The following is a 20514-nucleotide window of genomic DNA, read 5'->3' as shown; positions in this document are numbered from 1 at the left end:
CTTTTTCAGACCCACCTTGGGACCTACAACTTTGTAAGTTGCTCATACAACTCCATCAAATGTTATAGGTAGGTCAGAAGACATTCAGGTTGTTTAATCCTCTATAAATGACTCAGGCAGCAACAATTTACAATGTCTCTGTTTTTGCTATACAGTGCCCTCCTGCTAGAGATGGCAAAAATGTGGGGAGGGCTTCACAGCATTCTAAGACTGGTATTTCTGGCTGGAATTTTGGAATCTCACTACAATCCTGACAAGAGACCACGACCTTAATCTCCCATGGCACGACTGGTTAGTCTTGATCTTAAGCCATATAATCAACCCCCAAATGTGCATTAACACATCTAAATAATGTCAAAACTACTCTATATACCACGCAGGGGGCCAGAAATCAATCTTTCCCTCAAAATGATAAGCTTTCAGGATGCAGTAACATCCCTTTCCACCCTTTTCTACATCCTAAAACAGGAATATTCACGGTAACAGCAAAGCGGAAATAAGCTTTTCCTGAACATGTACTGAATTCGAGTCACATTCACACACGTTAATTCATTTAATTCCAGCCACAGGGTAGGCAGCCACTGTTAATATTTTACAACTGTGAGAACGCAGTCAGAGATCTGGGACTTGCTCAAGGTGACACACTGCAGCAAGGAGGCAGAATTTGAATTCGAAGCAGTGTCCTTCCCCCTCGCCACAGCTGCGGCGTTACAAACACAGGTCAGTCACGGAGAAATTAATGAGCCACAGCCATCCTTGCAGCTCTGCGCCATAACTGGGGAGACAAGCTGGTTCCCGTGACTCTTCAGTCTTTCTGTTTTCACCCAAGTGCATGACTGCGGGAGCAAAGCGACCACGTGAGCATCCCCCCCTTCCCCCAGGCGAGGGACAGTGCCAGGCCAAGGACAAGTCACAGGTGCAACAACGTGCCAGAACTGGATCCGGAGCCCCAGGGCGCAAGATCTCCCGCAGCGTCACCCGGCAGACGGGACGGGTGTGGCCACCGGGCGCGGCAGGTCATGCGTGTGCTGAAAGTGCGGCTGGAGGCGCGGACGGGTTTCCAGAGCCCCGAGAGAGGAGCTAGGAATGACTTTGGTAGCAGCCTCTGTAACCCCGCATGACGGCCTCCAGGGTGACGGCGAGGTCCCCCTCGGTCTCTGGCGGTAATTAGCCGGCGGGGCCAGACGCTGCGGAGACTCCAGGGCGAGGCCGCAGGGAGGGGGCTGTCCCGCCCCACGTGGACCAGCTCCCTGCTGGGGGCGTGGCCGCCGGCGCGGGCCGGGCCAATGAGCGCCACCGTCAGGCTCACCCGGCTGGGCACGCCGGGCCGAGGAGGGCTGCGTCATGCCGGGGGCGGGGCTCCGGGGCCGGCGCGAGGCGCGGCGGGTCACGCGGGTCGCGGCGCGGGCTATAAGTAGGGGCCGGCGGCGTGCTCCGCTAGAGTGATGGCTGCCGGTGTTCGTTGCGTGCTGCTTCTTCTCGGCTGCTGAGGCCCCCCCGCGGCTGCTTCCTGGGTAAGTCGTGAGTCCCGCGGAGCTGTCCCCGGTGCCGCCGACCCGGGCCGTGTGCTCGCCGACCGCAGGCGCGACCCGTGGCTCCCGCCGCCTCCTCGATCTCCTCGTCTCCCGCTCCGCCCTCCCTTTTCCCTGGTGAGTAGTGGCGCCGCCTCGTAATGGCTCTTTCTTCTCCCGGGGGCCGGGCGCGGACGCCGTGGCGCTGGAGGCAGCCGGCGTGGGCGGCGCGACTGGTTTCTCTCGTTGCCGCTGGCCGCCTCCACTCCGCCCGTCCGCCCGCCCGCGGGCCTTTTTGGCGGTCCCTGGGAGGCGCGCGCGGGAACGGCCCTTTTCCGGTTTTCGCGCGGAGGGCGCGCGCGGGCTGGCAGTGCAGGGGATGGGCTGGGCGCGCGCGGGCCGCGGAGGACCTGGAGCCACGTGCCCGGCCGTCTCGCCCGTGCTGCTGGGGATGGGCGTCTGGAGTAGCCCACAGGGGCCACTGCGGGGTCCCGGGCGCGTGGGCAGAGCGGGGTGCCCCACTGGCCCCCCAGGGACACGCAGCTATTGTTATTTCCCCCCTCCTCCGCAGGATGAACTTGCGTCCTTTCTCTTCTCCGCCATGGAATTCTGCTCCGTGCTTTTAGTCCTCCTGAGCCAAAGAAACCCCAGACAACAGATGCCCATACGCAGCGTATAGCAGTAACTCCCCAGCTCGGTTTCTGTGCCGTAGTTTACAGTATTTAATTTTATATAATATATATTATTTATTATAGCAATTTTGATACCTCATATTCTGTTTACACATCTTGAAAGCCGCTCAGTAGTTCTCTTACTAAACAACCACTACTCTAGAGAATGGCAACGCTGATTACCAGTACTACAGCTGCTACCGCCGCTTCTGGTCCTTTGGTGGACCACCTATGGATGCTCATCCTGGGCTTCGTTATTGCATTTGTCTTGGCATTCTCCGTGGGAGCCAATGATGTAGCAAATTCTTTTGGTACAGCTGTGGGCTCAGGTGTAGTGACCCTGAAGCAAGCCTGCATCCTAGCTAGCATCTTTGAAACAGTGGGCTCTGTCTTACTGGGGGCCAAAGTGAGCGAAACCATCCGGAAGGGCCTGATTGACGTGGAGATGTACAACTCGACTCAAGGGCTGCTGATGGCCGGCTCAGTCAGTGCTATGTTTGGTAAGTTCTTTTTATGTTTTGTCCTCTTCGTGGTGGGTGAGCAGATTTGTATCATGGGTGGTTCCATTTTTGTGCTTAACCTTTCAGATTAACCTTTCTGAATGCGCCACTTGCATAATGGAATTTTGCCATTTACTTAATAAAACTTGACTGTTTCAGGTTCTGCTGTGTGGCAACTCGTTGCTTCGTTTTTGAAGCTCCCCATTTCTGGAACTCATTGTATTGTTGGTGCAACCATTGGTTTCTCCCTCGTGGCAAAGGGGCAGGAGGGTGTCAAGTGGTCTGAACTGATAAAAATTGGTATGTTTAATTCCAAATGGCTTCTTCATTTTCGTGTTTGTCGTTTGTTACCATGGCATTAGATATGGGAGTATGTGTTCTAACGTGGAGGGACAGACCAAAGAATTTTGAACTCTTAAACATTTAAAGTGGTTTCTGGTTTCTGATTTTCATTATTTGATATTTTTTCTTAATGTGTTCTATTCCAGTGATGTCTTGGTTCGTGTCCCCGCTGCTTTCTGGAATTATGTCTGGAATTTTATTCTTCCTAGTTCGTGCATTCATCCTCCATAAGGTAACCTTTCTCCCCTGTATGAAGACCTTTCATGGAGCACACCCAATCGATTTCAAACCCAGTGGTATTTTTGCAGATGTGATTGGTGTATAGATATGCGGCCTTGGAAAGTTAAAAAAAGTTATTTGTTCTGTGCGTGTCTTGTGTGTTGTGGAGTTCTCTGAAAGCAAGTTTTTAATACTCAAGAGGGCAGTCAGGAAGGAAGAATTGAATACTATGATGTGCCAAGAAATAGGAGAAGCTGGGAGCAAAAAAGTACAGAAATTTATTTTGGGTGGCTTTGTGTAGCTGTATACAGATTATTTGTTTAAACCACCATTATATTCAGGCTAATATAATGCGTAAGCTTGGAGTTCAAGACCGTGTTCCCTGTGGCTTTTTTAGTAAGCTGCCAGTTAAATGGGTCTCTGCAGTGCTGATTGTCATAACCAGTTTATAAGCTTCTAGATGAGGACTCTGCCTCCCATAGTGACTTGACTCCAATTTCTCAGAATAGGTGAAAAGAACCAGTTAAAAGCAGTTTTTGGCTAAAAAAAAAAAAAGATTCAGGCAACCATTTAATTTCCTGTCCATTTGAAAATCCCTTTTAAGTGACCCAATAGCATTTATTTTATCAAGAAGTCATGTTGGCTCCAGAATAAATGTTGACAGGGGATTATGTTGGCATAGGACTGAGGTACAGTGAGAATAAATGCATTTTTCTCAGGACACAAAGTTGTCCTTTTTCTGAGGTGAATGGCTCTTAACAATCCATTGTAAGTTCTTAGAAATGTTCCTAAACTGTAGAAATCTGAGTGAGATAGCATAAATCCCAGCAGGTAAAAATGTGTTCAGACCCACTTGTCTGGTCTAGTTCTAAGCTTCTCTAGGGAAAGATTAGTCTCTTCTCTGTAGAAATTCTATGACTAGTAAAGTGATTCACTGATCACTTTTCCATAGCTGGAATCTGGCAGAATAAAAAAAAAAAGTTTAACACTTTGAAAACTTGAAATATCTTTAGCTTGGTATAATTTGAGAGTAAACAGTTCATTGATATTTATGAACTCTAAAGTTTGGTACTGTTTTATTCAGCAGATAGGTACGACAAGCATCTACCTTCCCCCTCCCTACAACTGTAGTGTATGATACTAGGATGCTTAAATTAGAGGCTTACCAGTAGTGATGGACCAGATCTTTTTTTTTAGTGTTTTTATTAGAACCCTATATCTTGCTACTTAACAGAGAGTCAGAAGCATTAGTAGGATCTCCTGTTGTGAACTCCTGCTTGGTAAAGGCTTATACTGGCCCTGTGTTGATTACTGAGTAGTAGATCATTTTGTTTTTGGAGAGGGTTTGTGTGTTTCGCCTCCACAAAACACTTATTCCCCGGAGGGGGAATGCTGGTGCTCTGAGGTGCAAAGAAGGATTCTCAGGTGCCCAGAACCTCTCATTTGAGGAATGCATACCCCTGCGGTGTTAGTGAGAGCTGAAGTTAGATGTAGTAGCTGATTTCTTATTTGTATATGTCTTATATGGGTATGGGAATGGGCATGATCAAATGATGACGAATGATTGGCATAGTGTTTAAAACAGTATTGACTTTGAGGGTGTCCCCCCACTCTGTGCACGCACACACACACACACACTCTTGCAGGCCAATCCCTCAGTCGCAGGAGTTTTTCAGATGAGTATGAATATTTCTGCTTCCTTTTAGGAGTTAAATTTCAAGAAAATATCCTTAGACTGGTAAGCTTTGGGTATCCTAACTGCTAAAATCTGAATAGTTGACTTTTAAGATATATTCCAACTCTTAAATGTCTATCTTGAAAATTAAGATTAAAATGACTTTTTTCTTTAATTTCAAAAAATTGCTTTTAAACATTTTCTATTCTCTGAATGTTTGTTCCAAGCATGTTGGGAATCTGGTGGGAACAGACAGAATGGAGGTGAGTTAGTTCTGTTTAGGACTGGCATTGCACGGAAGGAATACTCTTCAGTGCTCCTGTTGAGTATTTTTAAATTCTAGTCAAAGAAAACAGAAACAGGGCTTTTGGCATTCTTATTTGTTAGAAAATATATCTAGGATATCTTCCCTTTTCTTTAGACAAAACCAGAATATCCAATACGTAAAAGTGAACTATTCTGGTGAAGATGGGTTTTGTGAAGACCTTTCCCATCCCACATGACTAGACGAGGAGGCATTCACATTATTTCTAGGTGAAGTTTTACTTGTGTGTTAGGTGGATCTGTACAATGATGAGAGACCTTCCTTGTTTTACCTTCTTCCTAGACTCTGTGAAACTTTCTCCGGAACTTTTGTTATTTTTTTAAACCATGAACCCGTATTTCATAATAAACGATTGGTATAGTAGTGTAATTCATACCCTACCCCATCCCCAACAACTTTGCATAGAGAGTACCTCAGACTTGTTTACCTTGGGGAATACTTAATTGGGCTATAATACAGGATAATAAATACACAGGCTGCTACTTCTGACTAGTCAATTACAATTTGATTTATAGATAACCATATTACAAAATATTTTTCGAAATCTATTGAGAAGTCCGCACATAATGTCTTTAAAACCCTAAAGGGTTTTAATTTTGGGGGGTGGGAGTCTTGGGTTGGGTTTTTTGGAGGCTTTTTTTTTTGAGGCAAGAGTCTCACTCCGTCGCCCAGGCTGGAATGCAGTGGCACGATCTGGGCTCACTGCAACCTCCGCCTCCTGGGCTCAAGCAATTCTCCTGCCTCAGCCTCCTGAGTAGCCGGGATTACAGGTGCGCGCCACCACACCCAATTAGTATTTTTGTATTTTTAGTAGAGACAGGGTTTCACCATGTTGGTCAAGCTGGTCTCGAACTCCTGACCTCATGTGCTCTGTCCACCTTGGCTTCCCAAAGTGCTAGGATTACAGGCTTGAGCCACCACACCTGGCCCCTTTTTTTTTTGTTGAGATGGAGTCTCGCTCTGTCGCCCAGGCTGGAGTGCAGTGGCCAGATCTCAGCTCACTGCAAGCTCCGCCTCCCGGGTTTACGCCATTCTCCTGCCTCAGCCTCCCGAGTAGCTGGGACTACAGGCGCCCCGCCACCTCGCCCGGCTAGTTTTTGTATTTTTAGTAGAGACGGGGTTTCACCGTGTTAGCCAGGATGGTCTCCATCTCCTGACCTCGTGATCCGCCCGTCTCGGCATCCCAAAGTGCTGGGATTACAGGCTTGAGCCACCGCACCCGCCTTTTTTTTTTTTTTTTTTTAAGAAGTGAAGTCTTGGCCGGGTGCGGTGGCTCAAGCCTGTAATCCCAGCACTTTGGGAGGCCGAGACGGGTGGATCACGAGGTCAGGAGATCAAGACCATCCTGGTGAGACTCCGTCTCCAAAAAAAAAAAGAAGCGAAGTCTTGTCACCCAGGCTGGAGTACGGTGACTTAATTGTAGCTCACTGCAGCCTTGACCTCCCAGGCTCAAGCAATCCTTCTGCCTCAGCCTCCAGAGTAGCTGGGACTATGGGTGTGTGCCACCACATCTGGCTAACTTTTCATATTTTATAGAGGTGGGGTCTTGCTCTGTTGCTCAAGTTGGTCTTGAACTTCTGGGCTCAAGCCATCCCCCTGTCTCATCCTCCCAAAGTGCTGGGATTACAGACAGACGTGAGCCACCACCACACCTGACCTGCATTTTCTTAAGACTAGTCTTTAGAATAAAAATACACACCTTAGTTTCCTAATTTTGTTGACTGGCCTCAGAGTTTGACCACTGTTGAGTTAGTTATTTAAGGATGCTTAACAGGATGCTTAACAGTTCTTGATTTCTGTAGGCTATTGTTTTTGTTTTGACTGTTTCACTATCTGTTAACATTCTCTATTAAACTGTAGACAAGAGTTAAATTTTAGAGTGGTTTTCAGTGAGCGCCCATCTCTGCTAATTTGAAATGGTACCTTTACACTTGGGTCTGCGCTTTCCCTTGTTTCATTGGTCTTAAGCTACTAACTTTCCAGTGTATTGATTATTGGTAGAAGCTATAGGGTTTTACTCTTTGTTTTTGCTGCCCAAGATTTTCCATTGGAATTGTGATCAAGATAGCATTAAGCCTTTTAGGTTAAGGTGTTTATAAAGTTTTTAGCCTTCCCATGTATTTATTCAGATCTTTGCTCCCAATTTTTTTTTTCCTGAGAGGGAGTCTTGCTCTGTTGCCGAGGCTGGAGTGAGGTGGTCCAATCTCCGCTCACTGCAACCTCCGCCTCCCAGGTTCAAGTGATCCTCCTGCCTCAGCCTCCTGAGTAGCTGGGACTACAGATGCTTGCCACCATGTCTGGCTAATTTTTTGTATTTTTAGTAGAGACAAGGGTTTCACTGTATTACCTAGGATGGTCTCGATCTCCTGACCTTATGATTCTCCCACCTTGGCCTCCCAAAGTGCTGGGATTACAGATGTGAGCCACCACGCCCAGCCTCCTCCCATTCTTTTGGTGTTTGACTTGGGTGTTCTATAGAATTAATACATACTAGGTATGGTAGAGTTCTTGTTTTTAGTCACTGGCCTTACTGTTCCTTAAACATTTCAAATTTTTGCCTCAGGGCCTTTGCACTTGCTGATACCTCTGTCTGGAACATTCAGCACCCAAATAATCAGGTGGTTTGCCCCTTCTGTACCCCTAGTTAATATACACAACTTGCTAGCTTACTACATTTATGCTCATTCCTTGACTCTTCCCCACCCGAATGGTGCCCCCGCCATCAGTCTCCTCTTACCCTTCTTTATTTTTCTTCACAGCATTTGTCACTATTTTATATTATTCCATACTAGAAGTGAATAATATAGGTGAGTGTGAATAATAATAATCAGGTGAGTGTCAGTTCTATTAGAACAGGAACTTGGTCTTCCTCCTATATTTCAGTGCCCAGAATAGTGCTTGGCACACAGTCTGTTGAGTGAGTGGATGACCTTGTGTGCAATCAGTTATTATCATTGAACTTTGGTGAAGCATCAATTATGGCATCTTTGTCAGATGTTTAGATAAGATGGTTGCCGTAGGTGTAGTCTGCATGTTGAATTTTTAGTCTTTGAAGGTATGAAGTCAGGTCAGCAAAATCCTAACATAGTCTGTTTATTGACATCTCTTACAGACGTAGAGTATAGCCTATCCTCAGGTGTGTGCTCAAGTTTACATTAGGGCTTTTAGGTACCTTAGAATGTGGGTATTGCAGTCTTTATTCAGGATGTTATCAGTCACTGGTACAGTTAGCCTTGTTATTAAAAATAGAAAAAAAAAAAAAAAAACAGGTAGAAGTTGGAATTAGCCTTTGTAGGAAGAATTCCAAGCGCAAATGCAGGTAAAACCCAGTTGTCCTTGGAAACTGCTCCGGAGGAACAGTTATTGGCACTGTAATTCCCAAACCTACCCTGTTAAGATTCTGTGAAAATGGGTTAACCTTTATACCTTTTAAGATACTGATCTTAATAATGTTTTACAGGCAGATCCAGTTCCTAATGGTTTGCGAGCTTTGCCAGTTTTCTATGCCTGCACAGTTGGAATAAACCTCTTTTCCATCATGTATACTGGAGCACCGTGTAAGTACCTATCAAAATATTTAAATGTGAATTTAAAGTTGTTTACAAAACTTGCATTAAATGCCCAATTTACCCCTTTTTGCTTTACAGGGCTGAAATCTCCTAGAAGGTGGCTGGCCTGCGCCCATTTCAGAAGGCTGCAGGCTAGTGTACGCTGAGTTAACCTAGATAGTTTTTCAACCAAAGACACCTGCTCAGATTCTAAATCACTACAGACCTTTCCTCTTTAGTCTTCACAGGATCTACTGATAATATGATCATCTCCTTCCCTTTCTCCTGTCTATGCTAAAAATGCTGGAATTAATACTGACCTCAACTACTGAAGTCATTAGTTATATCTGATCTTCAGTAATCAGTCGTTTAGGACTGGTTTGCTGGATATTCTCATTTTTCTCTCCCAAATGGAGATACGATTGTTTCTAAGTACTAAACTCCCATGAATCTGCTTGAATGAGAAGAGTTGGGATGTTTACCACCTGCTCTAAGTGCACTTGGAAGAAGAATTCATGCAGCTAAGAGGAAAAATAATTTGTGAGAATATAAAGGTTGAAATGTTGATGACTTTCATGTTTGGGACTAAGGCAAGGCATGGATTAAATTATGGTGCTACAAGTTTAGCAACAACAAAAGATGGGTAACTTATAACTGGCAAGACAGTACAGTTTTGGTATCTTGGCTCATTTAACCTGATGGTCTGTGACTACATAGGCAATGATTTTTATTCTTTATACTGTGACCCACTGGATGAAATAGAGGACAAACGTGTATGTATGCAGAGAAAAAGATAACTGAAATAGTGTCGTGAAGCCACTTATGCTTACTCTGTGCTATGCACCCATATTTTCAAATTCTCTCTCTCTCTCTCTTTTTTTTTTTTTTAACATTTGTTGTGGCCCACTGATATGATTTCAGTTTTGACTAATGGGTTGTGACTTGCTTAAACCGCACTGAAGTGGTAAGTTGCTGACCCAAAATAGAGTTAGCTAAATATTTTCATGTTTTATTTATTTTTTTGAGACAGTTTTGCTCTTGTTGCCCAGGCTGGAGTGCAATGGCATGATCTTGGCTCACCACAACCTCCAGCTCCCGGGTTCAAGCAATTCTTCTGCCTCAGTCTCCCCAAGTAGCTGGGATTATAGGCATGCGCCACCACGCCCAGCTAATTTTGTATTTTTAGTAGAGATGAGGTTTCTCCATGTTGGTCAAGCTGATCTCTAACTCCTGACCTCAGGTGATCCACCTGCCTCAGCCTCCCAAAGTGCTGGGATTACAGGCATGATCACCATACCCGGCCAATACTTTAATTTTTTATCTTATTTTAGATTCAGGGATTATATGTGCATTTTGTTAGATGGAGCTAAGTATTTTTAATCTTGCTTTTATTCTTGGAATGATCAGGAACAAAACAGACAAGTTTAAGAAAATATTGTTCTTAGGATATACTGAACTCTTATGTGCAGGTGAAGAGAAGCTTGTATGCCAGATTTCCATTGTCAAATGAGTTATTTGTGATAAGCTAAAAAGTCTCCTATTGAGGCTCTTAGCACTCATTGTTTACGTGGTAGAAGCAAAGCTCAGAGTTGAGTGAAATTAGAATCATTTGGAAACAGAAACTTAGGTATTTTTGTTCTGTCCTTTATGGATCGTTTATGAGAAAAACCAGTCTCTTCCCTTTTTGACTTGGAATGTAGACCAACTTGTGATAGACAATACTTTCATGTATATTTTAGTTTGTGTGACCACATGATCAAAATTGAAAGCAGAAATTAAAAGATATATAGTCACCATAGAGTTGTAGTTTGGTGCCAGTTGCCATGGCTCATGCTTGTAATCCCAGCACTTGGGGAGGCCGAGGTGGGTGGATTATGAGGTCAGGAGTTCAAGACCAGCCTGGCCAGGATGGTGAAACCTTGTCTTTACCAAAAACTGCAAAAACTAACCTGGTGTGGTTGTAGGCGCCTGTAATCCCAGCTACTTGGGAGGCTGAGGCATGAGAAGCACTTGAACCTGGGAGGTGGAGGTTGCAGTGAGCCGAGATCGTGTCACTGCACTCCAGCCTGGGCAACAGTGAGACGCTGTCTCAAAAAAAAAAAAAGAATTACAATTTTGAAGGGACCTCAATTTGTTTCTGATTTATTTATTTATTTATTTTTTGAGACGGTGTCTTGCCCTGTCACCCAGGCTGGAGTGCATTGGTGCGATCTTGGCTCACTGCAACCTCCACCTCCCGGGTTTGAGCAGTTCTCTTGCTTCAGCCTCCTGAGTAGAGTAGCTGGGATTACACATGTGCATCACCACGCCCCAGCTAATTTTTGTATTTTTAGTAGAGACGTGGTTTCACCATGTTGGCCAGGCTGGTCTTGAACTCTTGGCCTCAGGTGATCCACCCACCTCAGCCTCTCAAAGTGCTGGGATTACAGGTGTGAGCTGCCGCGTCTGGCCTTGTATCTATTTTTAAAGATTAATCATTTTGGGATTTAATAGAATTTCCAGTTTATAAGTACAGTTACTGACTTCATGGTTCAGTCTTCAGTTGTTTGACTTTTTGATGGATTTATAGGTACATAACCTCATTGTAAGTTGAGGAACATCTGTGATTTCATACATAGCAAGCAAAATAAAGCAAAACAAGCAGAAGTAACTAAGCTATTTCTAGATATCAACTACAGATCATTATAATATCTTTTATATTTTTATTTACCTTTTTTTTTTTTTCAGGGATGGGGTCTTGCTGTGTTGCCCAGGCTGGCCTTGTATTCCTGGGCTTAGGGGGTTCTTCCACTTCAGTCTCCTGAGTAGCCAGAGATCATTATAACATCTGTTAGACTTAAATAGGATTATATAGTGCTTTACTTCTTTTTTGTTTTTGTGATGGAGTTTCACTCTTGTCACCCAGGCTGGATGGAGTGCAGTAGTGCGATCTTGGCTCACTGCAACTTCCACCTCCCGAGTTCAAGTGATTCTCCTGCCTCAGCCTCCCGAGTAACTGGGATTACAGGTGCCCACCACAACATCTGGCTAATTTTTGTGTTTTCAGTAGAGACGGGGTTTCACCAGGCTGGTCTTGAACTCCTGACCTCAGGTGCTCTGCCCGTCTCAGCTTCCCAAAGTGCTGGGATTACAGGTGTGAGACACTGTGCCTGGCCAGTGCTTTACTTCTGTCTGTAGTACAGGCTAATGGTTTGGAGCATATTGGCATGCATATGACAATCAGATAATGACTAATATTACTCATCCTTAAACCATGTGACCAGTGTTGCTAGGCAAGTCTTTTTTTAAGAAAAGACTTGTTAGTGAAATGACCACTAAACTTTTTGTGTATGTGAAAGACAAAACTTTTTTTTTTTTTTTTTGAGACAAAGTCTCGCTTTGTCACCCAGGCTGGGGTGCAGTGGCGCAATCTCAGCCCACTGCAGCCTCCGTCCTGTACCCCCAGGGTCAAGTGATTCACTTCAGCCTCCCCAGTAGCTGGGATTACAGGCGCCCACCACCATGCCCGGCTAATTTTTTTCTGTATTTTCAGTAGAGACAGGGTTTTGACATGTTGGCCAGGCTGGTCTTGAACGCCTGACTTCAAGTGATCTGCCCGCCTGGCCTCCCAAAGTGCTGGAATTACAGGCATGAGCCACCTTGCCTGGCCGAAAGACAAAACTTTTAAAACTATTCCTTAAATAATTTTTGATAGATAATATCCTTGTTTTCTGTATCTTTGATATTGCTTTCAAGGAGATAATCTCATTAAAGCATTTTACTAAAGGCCAGTACAATGAATATCATCAGTTTTTTACAGAATTCTGTCAGCATGACAAATGTGACTACTGAGACATTGTTTTAACATTAAGTTTGTAGGTGGTAATGGAATATGTGGCAGTTATGATCATGAGCTAGGGCGTGGGACACTTTCTTTTTCATAGCTAGTCATAGGTCCTTAGCATATAGTGATCCTTGTTATCTTCCAAGGTGAAGAAAGGAAAAAGGCTCTATGTTGAGAAGCATAGGACACTTGAGTCCCGCAGGTGTTCAAGTGGGCCAGGCTGGTGTGGATTTTCAGATGACCATTGAGTTTTTCTCCCAAATTTGTATAGGCACTAGCACAGTAATCCTGTGCACTTAAATCTGGCAGCAGTTGTCAAGGGTGATGGGCTGGCATGGGGAACGCCTCAGTCCCCAGAGGAGGGTTTACACAGTATTGCAGGGGGCTGTTGCCCTGGGGTTTTCAAGATGCACCATTTTATCTCCTAGTGCTGGGCTTTGACAAACTTCCTCTGTGGGGTACCATCCTCATCTCGGTGGGATGTGCAGTTTTCTGTGCCCTTATCGTCTGGTTCTTTGTATGTCCCAGGATGAAGAGAAAAATTGAACGTAAGTAATAACTTATAGCAGAAACGTTTATCTAATAATGTTGTGTTTATTTCTTTTTTATTTGGCCACCTGTAAAAATCTATCAGGAGAGATTGGCAAAATAAGAGATTTTAAAGAGAAATTTGAGGATACGGGTTTGTTGTCCAAACTGTGTTCTTAAATGGACCTACATGACCTAAGACTTAGTGATAGAGAGTATTCAGTCTATGCTGTAGAGACAATCTGGGCATTGAATTTTTTTTTTTTTTTTTTAATGTTCCTTGATCAGTTGCCAGTGACATGACAGATAAATTGAGAAATCATAGCCTACATTTACTGAGAAGTACAAGGATACCTTAATGAAAAATAAGGGGTAGATACAAGATATTTTCGTAGAGGTAAATACCCCAACTACTTCTGTGTATAACTTCAGATTCAGACAAGCAAAGCTAAGTCTAATGTGTACATGTTGTATATGGGCTAGAGTACATGTAGACATTGTATTGCAGTATACAATACAAATACATATACAAGCACATTGCGTGTCTGCTAGAATTGTAGCACAGATTCTAGAAGTAAACATTTTCAGGTGTCATGTGAAGGAATCATTTAGGCCATTACAACACACTCCTGTAATACTGGGTAAATTTTGGTTAGTATCCGGCTTTTTTTCCCCCCCCTTTAAAGAGTCATTTTCTGCTCTTTTCATCTATGTGAAGGCTGGGTTAGCAATTTCAAGTTTATCCTTCTGCCCTTTTCATCTGTGTGAAGGCTGGGTTAGCAATTTGAAGTTTATCCTTTCGAAGGTGAGGGATGCACAGACTGCAGTGGCGTTAGGAAGAATGCTGCGTCACCGCAGCTGAACCGAGGGGCCTCCGAGAGGTTCTGTGCTAGTCTGGCTGTGCCGAGTGCACGGTGGAAACCAGGCTTTCAGGACTCTCTGACCTCATTTTCCCTCTCTGGGAGGAGATGAGATACGTCTTGCTTTATGTCAGAAAGTCTGTAGTTCGAGGTGCCTGAATGGATAGGTCAGCATACTGAGCACTGGCATGAGAGAGAGGCAGAAGATACTCTGGTCTGCCTGTGGGATTTAGAGCCTTGATGCACATCTTTTTGTTTTATGGAGATGGAAATTAAAGTTGTCATCTTTAGTTCCCTGCATTGAGCTGTGCCACTTTGCTTGAATTGTTGGACTGAAATTTGAGAGAATCCTCTTTTCAAAAGAACAGAATTCGATACTGTTCAAGATTTTTAGTTTCAGATTATCAGCCCCATGATTGAGCTACTTTCCACTACAGAATGAGTCAGCAGGGAGCTAAGAAGGGTTCTTATATCTGTAAAGGGTTATAAAAATAAAAACAAAACAAGAATGTGCTGCAGAAGCCCATAAAACCTAAAATATTTACAGAAAAACTTTGGGACCCCTGACATAGGGTGTTCTGCATTGCTGGTTGTTCCCAAGTGAGAGTTGCTGGCAAATGATAAAGCGGGCAGGAAAAATGTTCCTGAATGTTAACTGAAGTTCACATACATTCTTGTTTTGAGATGAGTTTTTTGGGGGTGGAGGAAAAAGTATAGTGACAACCAAACCAAAAAAACCCTTTTCTTTTTCCCTAGGAGAAATAAAGTGTAGTCCTTCTGAAAGCCCCTTAATGGAAAAAAAGAATAGCTTGAAAGAAGACCATGAAGAAACAAAGTTGTCTGTCAGTGATATTGAGAACAGGAATCCTGTTTCTGAGATAGGGCCTGCCACTCTGCCCCTCCAGGCTGTGGTGGAGGAGAGAACAGTCTCATTCAAACTTGGAGATTTGGAGGAAGCTCCAGAGCGAGAGAGGCTTCCCAGCGTGGACTTGAAAGAGGAAACCAGCATAGATAGCACCGTGAATGGTGAGTTGGAATTTCTGGTTTCACTTTGTTACCTGCGGTGGTGAGGAGGCTTATTGTTTTGGATTTGATGCTTTTTGTATTGAATGTCACCTTGGTGGTCTTGACTAGGTGCAGTGCAGTTGCCTAATGGGAACCTTGTCCAGTTCAGTCAAGCTGTCAGCAACCAAATAAACTCCAGTGGCCACTACCAGTATCACACCGTGCATAAGGATTCTGGCTTGTACAAAGAGTTGCTCCATAAATTACATCTGGCCAAGGTGGGAGATTGCATGGGAGACTCTGGTGACAAACCCTTAAGGCGCAATAATAGCTATACTTCCTATACCATGGCAATATGTGGCATGCCTCTGGATTCATTCCGTGCCAAAGAAGGTGAACAGAAGGGCGAAGAAATAGAGAAGCTGACGTGGCCTAATGCAGACTCCAGGAAGCGAATTCGAATGGACAGTTACACTAGTTACTGCAATGCTGTGTCTGACCTTCACTCGGCATCTGAGATAGACATGAGTGTCAAGGCAGAGATGGGTCTAGGTGACAGAAAAGGAAGTCATGGCTCTCTAGAAGAATGGTATGACCAGGATAAGCCTGAAGTCTCTCTCCTCTTCCAGTTCCTGCAGATCCTTACAGCCTGCTTTGGGTCATTCGCCCATGGTGGCAATGACGTAAGGTCAGTTGACATTGATCTTAGTGTTGCTAACCCTATTTTTAAACTGTTTGTCCTTGTCATAGCCTGTGCTTGTGGTAGTGGTACTCCTAGCATTTATGGGACCCCAAATAATCCAAATAGGATGAGGTAATAGTAGTTCTTGACATAATGAGACAGTACAATTTTATTCTTTGGAGGAATTACAAACAATGTTTATTTTTGTAGTTGATAAATATAAACAGATATTCTTCACAGAGAAGGCTTTTGTCTATCAGGATGAGATTCAGTTCTTTGATAATGAATTGTGGAATGTAAGATAAGATGTAAGATGGAAAACTTAAGTTTTTCATATAGAATGATTTTGTAGTTTGGTTTGTAAACTGTTTATTGGAACCCGAGAGTTGCTTTAAGCTGCCTATAGGAGGAAAGAGGCCACCATTTGTGTGGCATTCCCTCCATCAGAGCTGTGTTCATATTTCTGTTGTATATGTTGGGGTTCCATTTATTTCCTTAGAAAGAAAAGCTCTTTTGCCAGATGAGCTTGAAAGCTGTACTTTAGACAACCTGGTAGGTCATTCAGCAGATTGGGTCTTGCCAAGATCTAGTTCTGCCTGAAAAGTCACTTCTGTCCTCTTTGTTTCTTCCAGCAATGCCATTGGGCCTCTGGTTGCTTTATATTTGGTTTATGACACGGGAGATGTTTCTTCAAAAGTGGCAACACCAATATGGCTTCTACTCTATGGTGGTGTTGGTATCTGTATTGGTCTGTGGGTTTGGGGAAGAAGAGTTATCCAGACCATGGGCAAGGATCTGACACCGATCACACCCTCTAGGTAAGTAGGTGGAGCAGGTTCTACAAATGTCAGTACTCATTTTTTCAGAGATACAATACTGTCGAGTGCTAACACAAATCTCTTGTTGAACGTAACCAAGTTCCTGATGTTCTTATTGTCGGTGTGTTCTTTTTAGATTTTACTTGTCTGGCCCTTAAAACATTTTGGTCAGACATTTTACCCATTCAGCTCTGGGGGTCTCTGAAGAAAATGACTTTTCTGAGAAAGCTGTGTGTGCTAAGAGGGGATAGTTCCATATCCTTGCCTTTTATTTGTCTTTACTTGGGAGCTAAGACTCAATGTTTACCAAACTCTTCAAAATAAAAGGGCAAATTTTATTTAATAGTGGGATTTCAGAAAAACGTAAAACTTGAAACCTTCGAATAAGGAAACTGGGCATCCGTGGCCTGATTTAAATAAAGTAGATAGATCTTAGGGGTTATAGCACATAAAGATGTCAGTGGAGGTTTTGTGACTGAGTAGAACAAAACAGGACTGTGTTAACTTGAGGCGTAGTGTTAGCTTCTCAAAAAAGTCAAACTTACTTCCTGACAAGAATCCTTTTGTGTCTATAGTGGCTTCAGTATTGAACTGGCATCTGCCCTCACTGTGGTGATTGCATCAAATATTGGCCTTCCCATCAGTACAACACATTGTAAAGTAAGTGTAATGCCAATGTGTGTCTTTCAAATGGTTCTTCTACTAATATGTAGGGTTTTTAATTTTGCTTCTCTGATACTTTGATTTAGAAGGTTTTGTGCAGTTGGAATCTTGAAGAGTTCATAAATCTAGGACAAGCATGCAATTTCTTGTGTCTATTCTTGTTTAAGCAATTAAATAGATATTCTCCCCAAATAATAGAAACATTCTTTTATATAGAGCTTACTGTAATTTCTGGTTACTAACCTCTTCCTTTGTTACTTAATCCTCTCTCATTGTAGTCTCTTTATAATATATATATTTTTTTAAAATCTCAAGAGTCATTTCTACTTGGCACCATTATGTTTTATTTATTTACTTATGAGTTGGAGTCTTTCTCTGTGGCCCAGGCTGGAGTGCAGTGATCTTGGCTCACTGCAACCTCCGCCTCCTGGGCTTGAGTGATTCTTGTGCCTCAGCCTCCCAAGTAGGTGGGATTACAGGCACCTGCCACCATGCCTGGCTAATTTTTGTATTTTTAGTAGACACATGATTTCACCATGTTGGCCAGGCAGGTCATGAACTCCTTTCTGACCTCAGGTGATCTACCTGGCTTGACCTCCCAAAGTTCTGGGATTACATGCATGAGCTACTGCTCCCAGCTGACACCATTGTGTTCTTTGTCTTTGGGGAAGCCATTCAGAGCAGGGTAGGTGTATGCTTAAAAACTGGTGGGTGCTTTAATTCTGGCCAGGTGGGTTTCTGCTGCCATTTGTGGTGGCTGAAGGCCTGGTTCTAACAAGTCTGTGAGGCTTGCCAAAATGTTGGCAAGGCAGTTTATTTACAGAAGGCATATATTCAGGGCCTCTCGGGATTGAAATACTGAGAAACAAAACAAATCTTAAGGTTGTCTGATGATAATCTAATAATTATAGGAAAAGAAAGAAACTGGTTTCCTTAAGAGCATTTAAGCTGGTCCATCATGGATCCTGCTGAGTCATCTATTTGCTGCCAGGTTGTGTCTCCCGGCAATCGTTTATTAGGTTTAATATCAGCCACTCTGTAAATATTAGGAAGACTTACAGCACAATTTGTTGTTAAAAGCAGTGTATAGGCCGGGCGCGGTGGCTCACGCCTGTAATTCCAGCACTTTGGGAGGCCGAGGCGGGCGGATCACGAGGTCAGGAGTTTGAGACCAGCCTGGCCAATGTAGTGAAGCCCCGTCTCTACTAAAAATACAAAAAATTAGCTGGGCATGGTGGCAGGTGCCTGTAATCCCAGCTACCTGGGAGGCTGAGGCAGGAGAATCACATGAAGCCGAGAGGCAGAGGTTGCAGTGAGCCGAGATTGTGCCACTGCACTCCAGCCTGGGCAACAGTGTGAGACTCTGTCTCAAAAAAAAAATAATAAATAAAATAAATAAGCAGTGTATATTCATTAAATTTTAGTAGCTTAGAAGGGGAAAAGAAATAGTTCTTGTGTCCTTTTACTACCGTTAGTATAGATTATGATTGGATTTTCAAACTGCCTTCATTTTCCCATCTTCTTAACCTATTGTAAACCGGCTTTCTTGGACTTGGTCTTGTCTTGGTCTTGGACTTGGACTTGGGCTCCTTGTCCAAACAGTCTCAGGTGTCTGTTTGCCAAAATACCATTGCCAGTTTAATTACCTGTTTCCTTGGTCTGTTTCTCTTTTAGGTGGGCTCTGTTGTGTCTGTTGGCTGGCTCCGGTCCAAGAAGGCTGTTGACTGGCGTCTCTTTCGTAACATTTTTATGGCCTGGTTTGTCACAGTCCCCATTTCTGGAGTTATCAGTGCTGCCATCATGGCAGTCTTCAGATATGTCATCCTCAGAATGTGAAGCTGTTTGAGATTAAAATTTGTGTCAATGTTTGGGACCACCTTAGGTATTCCTGCTCCCCTGAAGAATGATTACGGTGTTATTGAAGACTGACAAGAGTCTTTTTATTTGGGAGCCAGAGGAAGGAAGTGTTACTTGTGCTATAATTGCTTTTGTGCTAAATATGAATTGTCTCAAAATTAGCTATGTAAAATAGCCAGGGTTCCATTGGGTCCTGCTGAGGTCCCCTTTCCTTCTGGGCTGTGAATTCCTGTACATATTTCTCTACTTTTTGTATCAGGCTTCAATTCCATTATGTTTTAATGTTGTCTCTGAAGATGACTTGTGATTTTTTTTTTTTTTAAACAACCATGCAGAGCCATTTGACAGAGTATGCTCTGCTTTGTTGGTTTCACCAGCTTCTGCCCTAACATGCACAGGGATTTAACAACAAAAAAATATAACTAAAACTTCCCTTGTAGTCTCTTATATAAGTAGAGTCATTGGTACTCTGCCCTCCTGTCAGTAGTGGCAGGATCTATTGGCATATGTGGGAGCTTCTTAGAGGGATGAGGTTCTTTGAACACAGTGAAAATTTAAATTAGTAACTTTTTTAAAGCAGTTCATTGACTGACTGCTAAGAAGAAGTAAGAAGGAAAAGCCTTTTGGCAATCTTGAAGATTTCTGGCAGTGTGGGATGGATGAATGAAGTGGAATGTGAACTTTGGTCAAGTTAAATGGGACAGCCTTCCATGTTCATCTGTCTACCTCTTAACTGAATAAAAAAGCCTACAGTTTTTAGAAAATTTGTTCTCATGGTTTTCATTCATACTTGAATCACCTGGGCTTCTGAACAGTTCACCTTATATCATTCTTTTTTTTTTTTGAGACAGAGTCTCGCTGTGTCGCCCAGGCTGGAGTGCAGTGGTGTGATCTTGGCTCACTGCAAGCTCTGCCCCCCAGGTTCAAGCGATTCCCCTGCCTCAGCCTCCTGAGTAGCTGGGATTACAGACACACACCACCACACCTGGCTAATTTGTATTTTTAGTAGAGATGGGGTTTCACCATGTTAGCCAGGATGGTCTCGATCTCCTGACCTTGTGATCCGCCCGCCTTGGCCTCCCAAAGTGCTGGGATTACAGGCGTGAGCCACCGCGCCTAGCCTATCATTCTTAGGAGATATGAATATCTTAACAAGTGAGGGCTACTGTCCAACTTAAAGCTCCCCACTCCTCCCTGTTAGGTTTCTTGTGTCCCCAGAATATGCATGACATTATTCCATAGGGACTGTTAATAGCAACCTGGCATTTTCCCTCTTAGTAACACAGCCCATACACCTTCATGTTAGCACACGTGGTATTGTTTTTTTTGTTTTGTTTTTTTCCAATTTTTTCTTTTGATACTTTTTGTTTGTGTTTTTGAGATGGAGTCTCGCTGTGTCGCCAGGCTGGACACTGCAGTTGTGTGGTCTCGGCACACTGCAACCTCAGCCTCCTGGTTTCAAGCAATTCTGTCTCAGCCTCCTGAGT

General features: G+C 43.7%; 1 protein-coding gene across 1 annotated transcript; it reads left to right on the top strand.

Moving 5' to 3' along the window:
• Window positions 1-1440: 1440 nt before the first annotated feature.
• On the top strand, window positions 1441-19791 carry SLC20A1 (solute carrier family 20 member 1). Its single transcript, XM_033175442.1, has 11 exons — window positions 1441-1649; window positions 2083-2682; window positions 2842-2982; window positions 3171-3256; window positions 8704-8800; window positions 13043-13162; window positions 14759-15028; window positions 15137-15695; window positions 16322-16507; window positions 17083-17167; window positions 18845-19791. The coding sequence occupies exons 2-11, from the start codon at window positions 2349-2351 to the stop codon at window positions 19004-19006; spliced, it is 2040 nt and encodes a 679-aa protein (XP_033031333.1). The 5' UTR covers window positions 1441-1649; window positions 2083-2348; the 3' UTR covers window positions 19007-19791.
• Window positions 19792-20514: the final 723 nt, after the last annotated feature.

This window comes from Trachypithecus francoisi, unplaced genomic scaffold (genome assembly GCF_009764315.1).
Source record: "Trachypithecus francoisi isolate TF-2019V2 unplaced genomic scaffold, Tfra_2.0 Lachesis_group17, whole genome shotgun sequence".
NCBI lineage: Eukaryota > Metazoa > Chordata > Mammalia > Primates > Cercopithecidae > Trachypithecus > Trachypithecus francoisi.
This window is presented reverse-complemented; position numbering and strand designations above follow the sequence as displayed.

Coding starts and splice junctions, on each gene's coding strand:
- SLC20A1 (XM_033175442.1), top strand. CDS start 2,349: ATGGCAACGCTGATTACCAGTACTACAGCTGCTACCGCCGCTTCTGGT. Junction 8,801..13,042: donor CATGTATACTGGAGCACCGT/GTAAGTACCTAT, acceptor TTTATCTCCTAG/TGCTGGGCTTTGACAAACTT. Junction 15,696..16,321: donor CATGGTGGCAATGACGTAAG/GTCAGTTGACAT, acceptor TGTTTCTTCCAG/CAATGCCATTGGGCCTCTGG.